Source organism: Anolis sagrei, chromosome 4, assembly GCF_037176765.1.
Source record: "Anolis sagrei isolate rAnoSag1 chromosome 4, rAnoSag1.mat, whole genome shotgun sequence".
NCBI lineage: Eukaryota > Metazoa > Chordata > Lepidosauria > Squamata > Dactyloidae > Anolis > Anolis sagrei.
Genome location: NC_090024.1, coordinates 64,300,274 through 64,316,544, shown reverse-complemented (window position 1 = coordinate 64,316,544; position 16,271 = coordinate 64,300,274). Strand labels below are relative to the sequence as shown.

At 38.1% G+C, this 16,271-nt stretch overlaps 1 protein-coding gene across 14 annotated transcripts in view; it reads right to left on the bottom strand.

The window, feature by feature from the left end:
* Window positions 1-16,271, bottom strand: part of PTPRM (protein tyrosine phosphatase receptor type M) — a 529,398-nt gene that overhangs the window by 70,309 nt on the left and 442,818 nt on the right. For all 14 annotated transcript variants that reach the window (XM_060775055.2, XM_060775057.2, XM_060775056.2 and 11 more), the window contains one exon: window positions 7,272-7,359. In XM_060775055.2, the coding sequence (XP_060631038.2) occupies window positions 7,272-7,359 (88 nt within the window). The remainder of the gene's footprint in view (window positions 1-7,271; window positions 7,360-16,271) is intronic.

Below are 16,271 nucleotides of genomic sequence, written 5' to 3'. Positions count from 1 at the left end.
AACCGGTGTTTAGCCGCTGTATCGGACTGGATGAGAGCTAACAAATTGAAATTGAATCCAGACAAGACAGAGGTCCTACTGGTCAGTCGCAAGGCCGAACAGGGTATAGGGTTACAGCCTGTGTTAGACGGGGTTACACTCCCCCTGAAGACGCAGGTTCGTAGCTTGGGAGTGATCCTGGACTCATCGCTGAGCCTGGAACCCCAGGTCTCAGCGGTGGCCGGGAGAGCTTTTGCACAATTAAAACTTGTGCGCCAGCTGCGCCTGTACCTTGGGAAGTCTGATCTGGCTACGGTGGTCCACGCTCTTGTCACATCCCGGTTGGATTACTGCAACGCACTCTACGTGGGGTTGCCTTTGAAGACTGCTCGGAAACTGCAACTAGTCCAGCGAGAAGCAGCCAGATTGCTCACCGGAGCAGCGTACAGGGAGCATACCACCCCCCTGTTGCGCCAGCTCCACTGGCTGCCGATCCAATTCCGAGCACAATTCAAAGTACTGGTTTTGACCTACAAAACCCTATACGGTTCCGGCCCAGTGTATTTGTCCGAACGGATCTCCCTCTACATCCCACCTCGAAGCTTAAGATCTTCTGGGGAGGCCCTGCTCTCGACCCCGCCACTCTCACAAGTGAGGCTGGCGGGGACGAGGAGCAGGGCCTTCTCGGTGGTGGCCCCCCACCTGTGGAACTCACTCCCCGGGGAGATTAGATCGGCGACCTCCCTCCTGGCATTCAGGAAAAAACTAAAGACCTGGGTTTGGGACCAAGCCTTTGGACACGCTGGCGTTAAATTAAGGATCTGACGACAGACAAGGACAAACGGAATGGAATGGATATATGGACTCTGAACCCGAGCATGAGATTGTCTTAATGTCTTAATATTTTATTATGCGCTGATGTTTTAATTCTAATTGTTGAACTGCTTTTTTGTATTTTGTATTACTGTCAATTGTTTTAGGCATTTAATTATGCCTCCTCTGTAAGCCGCCCTGAGTCCCCCCCGGGGTGAGAAGGGCGGGGTATAAGTAAATGAAATAAATAAATAAATAAATTATGACTCTAAAGTTCAGGGCTAATCCTTGCTCAGCCATCGAAACCCACTGGGTGACCTTGGGCAAGTCACATTCTCTCAGACAAAGACAAAGGTAATACTCCCTTGAACAAATCTTTCCAAGAAAGCCCTGTGATAAAGTTGCCATAACTTGGAGACATCTTGAAAGCACCCAACAATACCAACAATGAAGACTATAATACTAGTTCAAATCCAATGTCAATGTCTATAGTAAAATGGAATTTGTATGTATTTAATGTGAGAGCCAGTACAACTTAGTGTTCAGCTTTCCAAACTCTGGGCCCTTCCAGACAGGTCGTATATCCCAGGTTTTCTGCTTTAAACTGGATTATTTGAGTTCACACTGCCAGATAATCTCTGTGTTGCAACACATAGTGTGTTGCCTGCAATGTGTAGGTGTGCTGGGTGAATGTAAAGCGATACCTCTGAGTCTATGTGAAATAAGCAATAAATCATACATTTTTATAATATATAAATGGAAGTTTTTAAGGAGGCATATTGTGTCACCATATAATTCATTATTACAATTTATGTATGTGTCTGTATCTCTTATAAGGGGTTGGTTTAACCTCCCAACTGAATTACCATGTCACAAAATGATGCATGTCTAAAAGGGTGTGTCACCAACATGTTATATGTGGAAAGAACTGGCTTAGTGGCTTGAGTGTGAGGCCAGGACTCTGAAGAACAGAGTTTGAATCCCCTCTAGGACCACTGGTTGATCTGGGATAAATCACACTTTGTCCACATCAGAGGAAGAAAAGGACAAACCCCATTTGAATAAATATTGTCAAGAAACCTCTGTGAAAGTATTAGTGTGATCTTTGGAAATGACTCAAAGACACACAACAGCAACCACAATGTATTTAATCAGCTGTTCTGGAAGGCAGAAAAAAGGGACTTCATATTGCTATATGCTGGGATAATAATCTGTTGTTACCTAAATGTTCAAAGAAACATGGAGCTGTTGTTGATGTTCCTGTCACTGCTTTCTACCTTTTTTCATTAAGGTAGAAAGTCATGAAGGGGTCCTATATATATTGTATATGGATACTATGATACTTGGAGCCATTTACAAGATTTTATTTTTCATACATAATGTAAATTTATTTTCTACACTGTATATGATGCTATTGTACTGTAATTTTTTTCAAAAAATTAAGGAGTTATTAAATATTGAAACCCTTTGTGACTTTTGCACCACCCTGTAAAAAAGGCATTTTGACAGTAACGGTTAGTGGCTCATAGACCTCAATCTACATGTTAGCTTCAACTAGACTGTCCCTATTAAATCAATGTGAAATGGGTAAGTCAACATTAAAGATCCATTGGCTTTAGTCTGATTGAGTGACTTAGAACACAGTTATTAAAATGTTATTACTGCAAGTTTGTGGAAGAGGCTCTTACTTTGGTTTTATATAACAGGATACATAAAGGAGGACAAAAATGGGGTCTATAGTCTTTAATGTTTCAACTTCTTTTTTCCCCAGTTTTTAAAATGTTGCATGCTCCAGAAAAGGAAGAAGTGAGCAAGCAGTTTGTTGTGCTTTAAATATACACACACAGAAACAGCTGTGCATTTAGAAAACAAAACTTAAAACTGTAAGGGCAGTGTAGGAAGCTGAAGCTTCTATCCTTTGGGGATCTAATGCATAATGCATACTGAATCATTATATTGCCTGTTTAGAAATTTGATCATCTCCAATATATTCTGTTTTATTTCTACATCTGTAAATAATAAAAAAGGTTTTATCCAATGTTATGCTGCTGGAAGGCCTAAAGTGCTGTTGTTGTTCAACAGTGCTTGTACAACTGCTAGCGGAATAACTGGTCAAAGAAGCTCCTATCCTAGGGACATCACAATGAGTCATACCACAGCCTGTATGGTAACTAGCACAGCAGTTAATCCAACGGCCCGTGGAATGATTTGCACAGGCATGATATATTACTGAAATTGTGCAAAGATGAAAATGTGGCTTCTATGTGTGGCAGGTTTATGTTAACGGAATGTAACTACAGGATACCACAATGGCACTGCAGATCTCTCCTGCTCACTGCAATTACAAGAAAACAGATCGAACTGATCGGAGAAGAGGCTTCTGTGAGGCAAACTTTTCAGATACTGAGGTATATTTCTTTAAAACAGAGCACAGTCATATGTAAAAGTAAAGATGTTACATTTATACTGCTGTCTGTATTTACATAGTAGTATCTTTAAAAGCTTCCATGATAAAAACTGACCGATCTTTTCAGATATGTTTTTTCATTGCAAGCAAGAAGTCAGTTCTCCTTGCTCTTCTTACACCATGTTTTACATCATATACTTTCCTGCCTCACGTTAAATCAGTGGTTCTCAACCTGTGGGTCCCCAGATGTTTTGGCCTTCCAACTCCCAGAAATCCTAACAGCTGGTAAACTGGCTGGGGTTTCTGGGAGTTGCTGGCCAAAACACCTGGGCACCCACAAGTTGAGAACCATTGCATTAAATAAAAGAACAAATGAATACATTTCAAACTCGATGGCTCTATATCTACGAAAGTCCTATACTTCCATAGGTTCTGCTCTCTATGGCTTCCACCTCCAGGTAAGAGGATGGTAAAATCTTTACACGTTTTCTCTTGGAAAATGGGATCTTAAATAGGAGTGGGGAATGTTGAGGTTGGCAGGCTGTATTGGCTCTCCACTGATGACCTCTTCTTTGGTGTAACATACATTTGGTGAAGTATATATACTTTTATGAGACTCTTAAGTATTCAGTTGTAAAATCTGAACCAAAAATTCTTGACAGTTTTGACAGGTGTCACATAATTTGTTTTTTAGATTTTCCTTAAGTTCCTCAATAAGTTTTTACAAATTCTTTTTGAGTTGCCTGTCACCTAGAAATACTGCAAACATTTAAAACATAAGAAGACACCTTCAGGCAGATGAAAAGACAAAAGCCATTTTCCATTCTCTATGCATGGATTCAGATTTCATCCTGGAGAAGTATTAGATTTTTCACATGTGCTGATTTTATGCAACGCTGATGTTCTCCAAGTCAGACAAGGCATTGACTGACCCGTTTTGTAATTATGTGTACATGGGATCTCTCTGACCTGAAGATCTGCCCTCACATCAAATCAAATTGACATGGCACAGCACAATTCACTTGTTATTCTCATTGTGAGCCATAGGTCTAAGGTGGAAGAAAGGTGTGCTGGTATCCTGTATTTAGTTTTATATTAACACCCCCTCTTCTGAATAAGAACTGAATTATTTTTATATACAGTGGCTTTAAAGTTGGATTTGAAATGTATAGCTGTGAAATTGTGTTTTGTTCCTAGGGACTATAAAAAGAAAAACTGGGTGTGGGTGGGTGCATAGCTAAATACCTACTTATTTGCTTTTTGATGGAACAGGAGGAGGGAAAGAATTAATTCAGTCCTCCATTCTGAAGCTGAACAGCCAATTTACACTTTCCAATCAAAATATAACAACTCTTGCACAAGCATGTCTAAGTATTAAAGAAAAAGTCCAGGTTTACTGTCATCAGTTTGCATAGTTGAAAGCACTGATAAATTCTATTTTGCATTTGCAAAATTATTTTTCTTACTGTCCCTTGGGGCAAAGGAATGCTCAGATATGGGAGTGCTTTAGATTTCTTATTCCCCAGTCATATATATGCTTGCTCCCTAAGTTAGCGATCATCACAATATTCTGTGTCAGTGGGTCCCACAGTTTAATGATATGTTGAACAATGATGTGCTATCTTTTCCGGGGTTAATTATTTTATCTTTCTTTACATATGTAATTCATAATTTTCTCAACTTACATCAAGTCATTTCTAAATCGTTTTTCCTGAGCCTTAGTAATCTGTATTACCTTGTTTATGCTAATAACCTAAACTCACAATTTCTGTTTCTAAATACTGATGAGAAGAAAATTGAACCGGGATCCCAGTGATGAAAGTAACATTTGCCACTCTTCAATATATTCTGTAAATTGTAATTGATCTGTGCATCTAATATTTTTATCTTGTTTTTCCTTTGTGACTCATCATTAATCTGTAGAGTGATGGGTTTCATTCTGAACTGAAAGCATGGACCCAAAAGTGATTGGCTACACAGAGGTAATTGACACAGCAAATGAGTGAATATAAATAAAATGGGATATAAATATAAATAAGGTTATATTTTCTTTGATTTGTTCTTCAATTAAAAATTCAAGCCTTTCATGGAGCATTAATGGAGGTTTTTGAAAAATGGCTACGTGGGTATGGAGATTTCAAAATTGAAAACAGATGGATCTCTGTGCTAAATTTTCCCCATCCTGGAGGACTGGTCCCTGTAAAGGCTGGGAAGACACACATTGAGTATACAGCAATGATTTCCAACTCTGAGTCCTCAGATATTAGGTGCCAACATACTCCAGACAAGGCTTGAGCAATGAGAAAATAAGCTCTAAATAAGCCAATTGAGAAGGGGAGCAGCTTCTCCTCTTCTGTATGGTTCTCTTTGTGCAATGAGCAAACACCATCCCTATTTTATATTCATTCATCTGGGCTTTCAATATTATAATAATTATAATAGATGGTTTCCATTATTTACTGGGTTATTCAAGATGGAGCAGATTTATCAGGAGATTGTGACATTTGTTGCTGTACTTCCTGGTTTTAAAAAATAAATATATCAAAATGGCATTTCTGTTGTTACAGACAAATTTCTGGAAAATTCTGGCATCAGCTGCAACATTTCCAGCTCTTATTAAATCCAGGACATATCAGAACAAAAATGTTTCATTCTCTTCTCTTTTCTAATGTTCTTTTCTAAGTTATCACTTTGTAGCATATCAGAGAAATAGCGCCTTTGCACCATTAGTCTTTTGAAAAGAGGAGAAAATGTGTCATTTGAACCACGGATCATCTCACTAAATGAGCTCTGGATTAAAAACAACCACAGCAACACGTAGATCCAAGAAATCAATACAAACAACCTCCAGACATAATGTAACATGTGGATATAGAGACAACAATATCCAAGGAGTGATATTGTGAGAACTCAGGTTTCAATTGACCAGTCTGTAAGAGCCCACAGTTTGATCGTAAAAAACCTCAGTGAAATCAACTAAAATACCATGTAGTCAGAGTGCTCCATTTGCATGACATTTTCAATCTGACTTTTCATCAAAAATGTACATGTAATACATTGTTTCATGGTCCATAAGTGATGTTTGTAGAATGAGGAGTTATAGTTTGGTTACTTAATTCCTTTCTGCCAATGCAATAGGACACTAGATTATATGGGGGCAACTGCAGTAGAGGTTACATTTTTTTAATTTTCAGAAATTGGGGGGGGGGGGGCTGGTAGTTTAAAGAGATTAAAAGTTAAGATGCCACAGACACAACATGGGTTGGGGACTCTGCTAAATTCTTCATTCGGTCCTCATCTTTTTTAGCAAAGTCCCATGTAGCCCATGGGCTGTATTTTCCCCACTTCTACTTTAGCAGCCTAATAAAGTTTTGGGTGAAAGCCAATGTCATATAAGTGGAGCTCACGCAATGGGACTTTCTTCTTTCCCCCTATAACTGAGTGTTCCCTACAAATATGCTTCCCAACTCTTCCCAACCTGAGAGCTACAAGGGCCAAGGAAAACTGACACTTCCTCTTCCACATACAGAAGTCATTTTTAACTCATTTAGAAGCCACCCAATGGCAGAAATCCTATTAGTTCGTTTGAAACAGAGTAGATTAATTGAATCAATTGCTGAATGGTGGGCCAGGACATAAGCAAATTTCCCTGATTCAATAGTTCCGCCCTAGTAAGGAGTAACAAAATGATTTTGTTATTATTTATTTATCCTGTTTTTCCCATTGTGTCCTTCTCCTCCCATTTTATCTCCAGAACAACCTTAAGAGGTGACACAAGTAGAGAGACAGTGATGGACCCAAGGTCACCCAATGAACTGAGTTATGATCTGAACTTTGGTCTCTTTGGTCTAATGTGACACTGAAACTGCCTCTCTGCATTCATTCTCTAATAATACCTCTACTGCTTTCAAATCTTTCAAGTACTAAAGTATTTATTTCTCCCCCTTCTATTTTATTATGGTGGTTAGAGCTCTGTTTTACTCTAGACACAAAGAGCTGTATATCAGTGGGCAGTGTTGTCAGTTACTAAAAGGAATTTACACAGTAGTACAATTATGCTGTCAACACTTACATGCAATGATATTCCCATATCTATTCTTCATTCGGTTCTCATCTTTTTTAGCAGAGTCCCATGGTGCAGACTGTCCTTCAAAGAAGCTCTGTTAAAAAAAAAAGGGAAGCAAAAATCACAGTGAGGGAAGGATTATATACCAAAAGAAGCATTAAAGATAACAGAAAGACATGGGAAGAAAAACTCCTGCAGCAGCTGACAAAGACTGCCTGCTTTTACTAATTACCAGATGATTAAAATTCCAAAATACTAAAATAATTAATAATTAATAATGGCATCATTCTTTTTTATAAACATAGCGTCCCTACCACTCTAAGAAAATGGAGACACTACTATAATGGCAAAGATTAAATTGATAGGATGAACAGGATACGCAGGGTAATGAAACTTTCTGAGTTCATTTTTATGAAACCCAGATACTTTTATTGTTTATTATTTTATTATTAAAATCCAGAGACATACATCATTCTGATTGCCATGGATCAAGGAGGCTCAATACCATCACCCAAACACACCAGTCCTATCCGACCATGGAAGCTAATTGGAATTGGGTTGAATTAGTACTCAGTTGGAAGAACACCAAGGAACACAAGAGATCTTCAGGCAAGGGCTAGGAAAGAATCTTTCCTGGAATCTTGGGACAACCACTGGTCCAAAAATTATGGGCTATATTGAAATAGTATCAGGTAGTTTCTATGTTCACTGTACATCAGGTGCAAGTAGCATGTGGTCCTCCAGGTGTTGGATCTGTAATACCCATGAAACCTAGTCAGTGAAGATTGACGAGAGGTATAGTCCAGCAGTGTATTTGGAAAACAAGATCCTCCTTAGCCTTGTGCTACATGATCAGGTGAAGTTACAAAATGTCTTGGGCGCATGCATATCTTTAAGACATCTTCAGATGAACTTCTTCCTAACACGGAATATGAGATTTAAAAAACCCTCTAAAAGTGTAAATCAACTATATCAATTAATTTTTAAACTTTTTTTTGGTAATTGTGTGCTTCCAATTGTATGTCTCACATAAAGTGACCCTAAGGTGAACATATGGGATTTTTTAAAAGGAAGATTTGTTCAAATGGCATTTGACATGGTCTTCTTCTATGTCTGAGAGAACATGGCTTGCCTGAGGTGACCCAGTGGGCTTCCATGGATCTGAACTCTCGTCTCCAACCCTCAAATCACACAACTCCCTTCACATTCACAAGCCATATGAATAAGTAACATAGTGCTTCCCATCTTCCACAGCATCTGGCAACAGCTCGCTATCTATTATTCTGAATATTTCAGAAATAGGAAAGATCCAATTCATTCATTCATTACTTAAATAATAAAGTTCTCATAAAGGAGGCAGCATTTGTTTGAAAGGATCTAGATATGAAAATTGTTTCCAATATGAAAAGCCTGAATGTCAACAAATCTTCTGTCTGATGTGTCAATTTTTAATTGGATCACATTTTAACCTGTAGAAGATCTCATGTCTGTCACAGCAACAGAAAGGTCAAGCAACAGTTATTCTTAGAGTTACCTATTATATATATATATATATATATAAAATAAAAATTGGGCATCATTTTAGAAAAATATGTCAACTGAGGACTTGTTACCATGTCACCTAAAATAGAATTCCGTCAATTCAAAAAAAGGAGTGTGAATTCAAAGTGGCCAATCTAGGTATAGCTCATTATGCCATAATTTGAACAAATGGAAGCAGAAATATGCTTCTTTTCCTGAGGCAAATGCAGACTGCAAGAAGGAGATTATGTTCCTTTCTTTAGGCAAGATAGCCCAATAAGACATAATCCAAGCACTGAAGCCTGTCCATGGAAGATGAAGAAAAATAATACATATTTTATGCAACAGGTGGCACTTGGCTAACCTGTCTTACTACAGGTAATACTATTTTTCATCATTTGCCTGCAACTGATGTGCACATATGTTTTATTAAAAACATTATTTGCAATACCTCATAAGATTTCAGATAGGGAAATATATTTTCATTATGCACACAACCTGATTTAATATTTACTTGACCACAGTGCTATATAATTTAATTGGGGTTATTTTAGAATTAATTAATTTAGGTTAGGAGTATACATTTGTCAGCCACAGCTTGGTTGCTAGAGGGATAGCATTTAATCATCCAGTGGTAGAAAGTATGTGTGCCTGAATACAACTCCCCAAAAAAGAAAAGAAAACAGGCAGCACTGAAGATTATGCCAAAAGGAAGCCAGGGAAACAAGGACTCACATCTATTTGATATGGTTTAGGACATTTGTTTCCAAGGCCAAAGCAACTGTGTTGGAATCCCCTGGAAAGTGGTGGGTTAGAGATGCCTATAATAAAGATGACAAATTTGGTGTAGTGGTTTGATTGTTGAAATATGACTGTGGGAGACTGGTCTTTGAATCCCCATTTAGCCATAGATACTCAATGGGTGGCCTTGGGTGAGTCAATCTCAGGCAGCAAGCCTCCTCTGAATAAACCCCACCAAAAAACTCTGGGACAGGGTTGCTATTAGTTGTAGTCAACGTGAAGACACATAGCAACAACCAGAACGTAATATTTTACATAAAGATTTCAGTCCTTTGGATCTTTCAGGCCAGACAAAATGGATCCCTTAAATGCAATCCTCACATTACTATTTGTGGAGCTCCCAGTGGTGCAATGGGTTAAATTCTTGTGCTGGCAGGACAGATAACCGATAGGTCAGTGGTTTGAATCCAGAGATAATGGGTTGAGCTCCCTCTGTCAGCTCCAGCTCCTCATGCCGGGACATGAGACAAGCCTCCCACTAGGATGGTAAAACATCAAACATCTGGGCAAAAACATCAAACATCTGGCCAATGTCCTTGCAGATGGCCAATTCTCTCACACCAGAAGTGACTTGCAGTTTCTCATCTGACTCGAAAAAAATACTATTTGTTTTGGGGGAAAGGCCTTAAGTGTTTAATCGAACCAAGGCTTATGGATACACCACCAAGTGATAAGTATGAGCAAACTACAGACTGAAGTTGAGAACATTCAAATAAATGAGTTTCTCTATTAAAATGAAGTCATTATAGCTTAGAGCCAGTAAATGCACATCTACCAAAAGCAACTGTCATCTACAAAGCACTTAAAACATTCAAGCAATATTGAATCTAGTATTATCAAACACCATATAACATTCTCATGGCAAGAAAAAAAGTACAGCTTGCACTAACAGCACAAGAGATGGACACTGCTGACAGTATGTTTCCCAGTTTAATAAGAGATATGTTTCTCTGTCTGGCTTCTTTAAGCCAGTCTAACTCTAAAGCACATATTGAAAAAGTTACATTTTTGGAGTCCAGCAGTCAGAAGCTGCTGGGGAGTGTTATCAGTACTGTTTTCACCTTACATTTTTTACTGCTTTGACTATTTCTCTCAGTTTGGATCCCTTCCTTGTAAACATGATGTGAAGGATATTTTTTGCTTAAGAAGTCAACCTTTAAAGTATCAAATCCTATGAGAACCCCTCATTTGGATAAGAATTTTTTTCCCTATACCTGTTTTTTCTACATCTTACAGACAACTAGTTTGATCCCTCCTTCTTCACTTCAGACATGTCAGTTACAGTTTTATAACTCAAAGTAGTACTTTTTATTGCCTTTCCCATTTGCATACTCTCCAACATTTCACACACTTAAATGGGATACATGTAGCTGAGCCACATCGGAGTATGGTCAAAAGGTATAGCAAGGGAATAAGGAGGCAAATGTTACGGTATTAATGAGAAAGTAGTCACATAACTACTATTTTGAGCCAGAGAATCTCTGGTATTAGTTACCATGTTTAGGAAGAAGAAGACTCTATCCTTCCTCCACTCTCCCTCTTGCTGAGTTAATTGAGTACACACTGATGGCGCACTTTGCTCTCAATTTACAACAACTGAAGTAAGTTGAAGACAAAGGGGGAAACTAGGAGGAGAGAGGAACTGGGGCTGGACAGCAGAAGATTAACTGGGGCCATCCCTGCCAAACCAGAACAGTGGGGATATGTATTTGACTAAGAATCAGTTCAATCTCTGCTATCTTTCAAAACAGAGTAAGGCAAAATAGGGACATGGGGGCCTGATGAAAAGTTGTGGTTTTTTTTTAAAATGAAGAACTAATAATAACAATCTCATACCTTCTAGAGTTCAGTAAGTTTTTGCTTTTGGGGTTCTTTTAGACCTGGAAGATTCCCTTTGGAACTGGAAGGAAGGAAAACCAGAACTAAATCCCTGGAGTGTATGGAGAATCATGATGATTCTCCATGTGAAGCAAGAGTGCAGCAAGCCTTCAAAGAACTATGAGGGAGTGATGTAATCCCCAACCCTGGCAATGTCCAACCTCTCCTCTGAATCTATGTTTGCAATAATTTCCAGTTTTCTCAATTGTATTTTTAGCTATCTACATCTATGACATAACACACATATGCTGTTACCTGCAGGGATAGAGTTATGGCATGTTAGAAGACTCCTCTTATGAGGACAGAAATATCTGCTGTAGCACTTTGCCACTCTTTGTATTTAGCCATAACTTCCAAAGAGTTAAAATGCATAATCTCTGTATGCATAAATTAGGGGGCATACCAAGCCCATCCAAGTACAATTTGTAGGTATAAAGGGCCTTTCAGAACAAACAGAAGATAGGCATGAAGCCATAAAACATGATCCTGGTTCTCTATATATGCTTGTTTTTCACTGAGAAATAATGGTCCTTTGTTGGCAATGATATCACTGCTAGTACGAATAGTGTCCTGCTTCGTCTGGCTTCACCAAAGAAACAGAGGGGCAGCTGGGCAAATCCGTCAGCCCATGTGCTGTTCCCTGGTGGCACTGCATTTCCCATCACACATGGGAAGCATCACCTGAGCAGCAGAAATCTGTGCTGGCTCTACTGGAGCCAGCACAACACAGGCAAGAAGAGAAGCATTGTGTGATGTTTCCATCAGATGGTGGCCCCACCTGATGAGGTTGTAACTGTTTGTTGTTGTGTGCCTTCATGTCATTTCTGATCCCATCATGCAGTTTTCTTAGCAAAATTTGACAGGGAGGGTTTACCACTGCTTTCTCCTGAGACTGAGAGAGAAAGATGTGTCAAGGCCACCCACTGGATTCTCATGGCCAAGTGGAGATTCAAAGCCTGGTCTCCAATATTGTAGACCAATGTTCAAACCAGGCTCTCCTAGAAGAATGACTGTAGGTATTTATACAAAGACAGCTTAGATAGTATTATCTCTATTAGTACTAAACCAAATGCCTCCATTCTCATACATGTATTCAGTTCCAACTTTTTCAAGATAGAGTCTAAAATCTAAATAACAGGAACATCTTTCTTTCTTTAACTGTTAACTACTTTAAAAATAATTTCTACAGAAAGCAATTTTATTTTAATATACTCCCAGCAGTTCCATGCGCTTTTGAATTCTAATACAAGCTTCTCAAAAAAGGAAAGATTTTCTAAAGGAGTCTTAGTCTGCATTAAGCTGAAGTATGTACTGGAGGAACAATTAAAATTCAAGTTTAGCAACACACTCCTTGGCACAGTAGTTAACAGTTAACTTAAAATAATCTATCTTGGAGATTTATCTCTAAAACAATGAACAGAATGAGCTGATAGCATTTTACAGTTCTTCTCTTTGAGGAAGAATTAATGTAATGCTGCAATTAATGTACATGGTATATTATTCCAATTTGTGTCCCTAAAGTTTAGAGTTGTTCTCTCCTCTCCAGAAATAAAAAGTGCTATCAGTAGGGTGGATGGATGGTTTCTCTGATGTGTACGTAGCATTTTTATAAATAAACCTCAGTTTTTATTCTTTATAGCATGTAACTAAAGTGTTGTTTCTGATGGTATTTCATATATTCTGTAGCAAGTCAGTGAACCGTGGAGATACCCATAATAGCAGAAAGTCTATAATACAATAAAATGAAACCACTTTATGAATATCAACTACTTTGCATTTTCAGAACCATCCCTGAGTGCTATGCATTAGAAAATTGAACATCCCACACAGATGAGCATTTTCCCCGGAATAAGATACCTAGTGATTCAACAGCTTTCTCCAGATCACCCTTACCTCCCCATACAAGATGTAATTGCACATCAGCTGCACAACCCAAGACACTCCAAGTACAAAATGATATCCCAGTTTTTAAATGAGAGTTTCCAGTATTGGCAAAGGGATACATTATTTCCCAGAAAGGTGAGGATGTCAGGGTTATATATCATGTACTGTAGATTTCTCATGCAGTATGGATACAATTTTCAGTCTTCCTACCTTTTACAATTCAGCTCCATAAAACACAGTTAAAATGGATACAGTGGAATAAAAAGGAAGATCAAAATTTGTTGCACCATTATTTAGAGCCAGTTTATACATTTAGCAGACTTTGGTTATAAAGGTTTCTCTGGACTATTGGTAGGATGAATAGTAATCCACAAAATATTCTCTCTCTGCACATAGCAATATATCATGTCAGGGTGAAGAATAGGGTTTGCCCTGACAGATTGAAATGATACAACATAGGAATTTGATTTTCCAAAATGTAGAGACATAAATTTATTATTGGCTACATATTTTTGTTTATCAGAAAGTTTAACTTGCTTAATATCTTGCATCAACCAAACAATAGTACAAATCTATTGTTATGTGGATTTTTTTTAACACAGCACAACTTCTGAGTTATGTTCCCTACTCAGAATTTTTCAAGAAATACCATTGTTACCAGCCATGGCTTATGGCTGTTATGCCATGTTCATCTGCTCTAAGCTTTAGCCCAAAGGGGTTACTTCAAAGGGATATCCAAGGTGATGAAATCTATTCTACAACAGGTTCAGCCAGCAGGATAATTCCTTTAACATTCAGACTAAAATCTGCAGTAATTTCCCCCTTTCAGAGACTTAGAAGCCACTGGCTATTACTAGTGATTTTCCAGAAAAAAGGCATTCATAGGGTGAGACCTTACATCAGGTTTGTGACATGTAAATCATGGTGTTGAAAGGGATCCCAACAGTCACCTAGTATAACTCACTGCCATTGCGGGATCCCATGCTATCTGATGTAGCAGACCAACAATATTGCACCAATATATCAGGGGCAGGTACCATATTTATCTCTCTTGGCTACAATTGTTCTGCTTGCTTCTTTGGAAACTTGACAAATATTAGTAGCCAATGGTACGGCACTCGTCCATGGGCCACCACTTTGGGTCTCAGGGATGTAGGCTATGCAGAACAAATGTACACTTGAATAAAAGCTGCTCACAAAGAAAACCAGGTTTTGTAGAATAAGAAAGCAAAGTCAACATATGAAATCAACACATCATACTTGTACAATGAGTCACATGAAAAGGAGAACTGATAACTAACTAGTACCACTCTTCCACAAAGGATTAAGTAGGAAAGAATGCTATGTTCCTCCCACCTCCCCTCCCTTCCTCTCCAAAAAATCTAAAGCAGCTGCCATTTTTCATGAAAACAGCAATTAAACAAATACATAGAAGCTTATTCCTTTCACAATCAAATTAACTATATTTTTGAGTATCTCACTATAAGCATTAAATGATGAGCATTTCATCATTTCATATTTGTTCCAGTGAATGAAAATACATCCTGCATTATCAGATATGTATATTAGGATTCATAACAGCAAAATTACAGTTATGAAGTAGCAACAAAAATAATTTTATGGTTGGGGGTCACCACAACATGAGGAACTGTGTTAAGGGGCCATGAAATTTGGAAGGTTGAGAAACACTACTCTAGGCAATGTGGGCAGCAGCTATACTGGCTGACTGGGAAATTTTGATCAACTGTGTTCCAAAGAGTAACGTTTACAAGTTCTGTATTCAATGTAGTTCTTGTTGTTTTCTGCCTTTAAGCCCTGTCCAACTTATGGAAGCCCCATAATGGATTATTTGTGTGTTTATCGAGAGGGCATTTGCCTTTGCCTTCCTCTGAGGTTGAGAGAGTGAGGTTTGCCTAAAGTAATTTAGAGAATTTTCATGTAGAGCAGTGATTCAAACCCTGGTCTTGAGTAATAGTCCAATGCTCAAAACCACTACACATTGTTTCTTGTATTCTATATATCATATATAAATGGCATTACAAAAACATATTTGTAGAAAAAATCCCAGTGAATCGAATGAATCTAAATGCAAAATATTGAGGGATACAAATATGTAAACATTAAATTATATATGAACCATGTAAGGAGTAACTTGTGTATTAACAGAAATAAAACGTGGAATGGTAAACTTAACAGTAGAAACAAAGGCAATGAAAAATTGAAGGTCAAACAACAAAAACAGTTTTTTAAAGACTGCATCCTGTTTTCATGTATCTGTCTCAGCAAACACCTAGCACATGGCTAATTGGGAGGAAAACTTGCCAGCCGCCTTGAAACATTGAATACTATGGTTAAGAATTAAGAGCTCTGAAGATCTAGGAAAACACAAATCCTCTGAAAGACGAGAACACTAAGCAACTTTATCTTCCAAACTGATTGGCTGGTGCCATTAAAGTATTTGTATTGGTTTGTTCCTGACTGCAGACTTTTTGTGTTGTTTGAACACAACACTCTATGCTGAATAGTTTTCTGGTAGGTCATACTGATAGCAAATTAACCTATAATTCTTAGATACAATAACAACCTAGCCCAATCTTTTCTCTTTGACCTGATCTTTAACTCAACTGATTTTTTTGGTTAAGATTTTATAAAATCCATTAAATCACACTTGTCCAAAGCACTTCATCTACAGTGAGTCATGTTTCCACAAAAATACTGCAGATGATGAAATGTTCAATGCCAGCACCACTGATAGTTTGGGTTAATAGTAAATCACCACCACAAGTGCTATATGTTTTATTTTTAATTTGGGTTTTTCAAGGTTTAGCCATTTGTTCGCCCTATGACTTCTTTTCTTAGATTATGGCACCCTCTTAATATACCGTGCTCTATCTGAAACAAGTTACTTGTTTGTGGAATAGT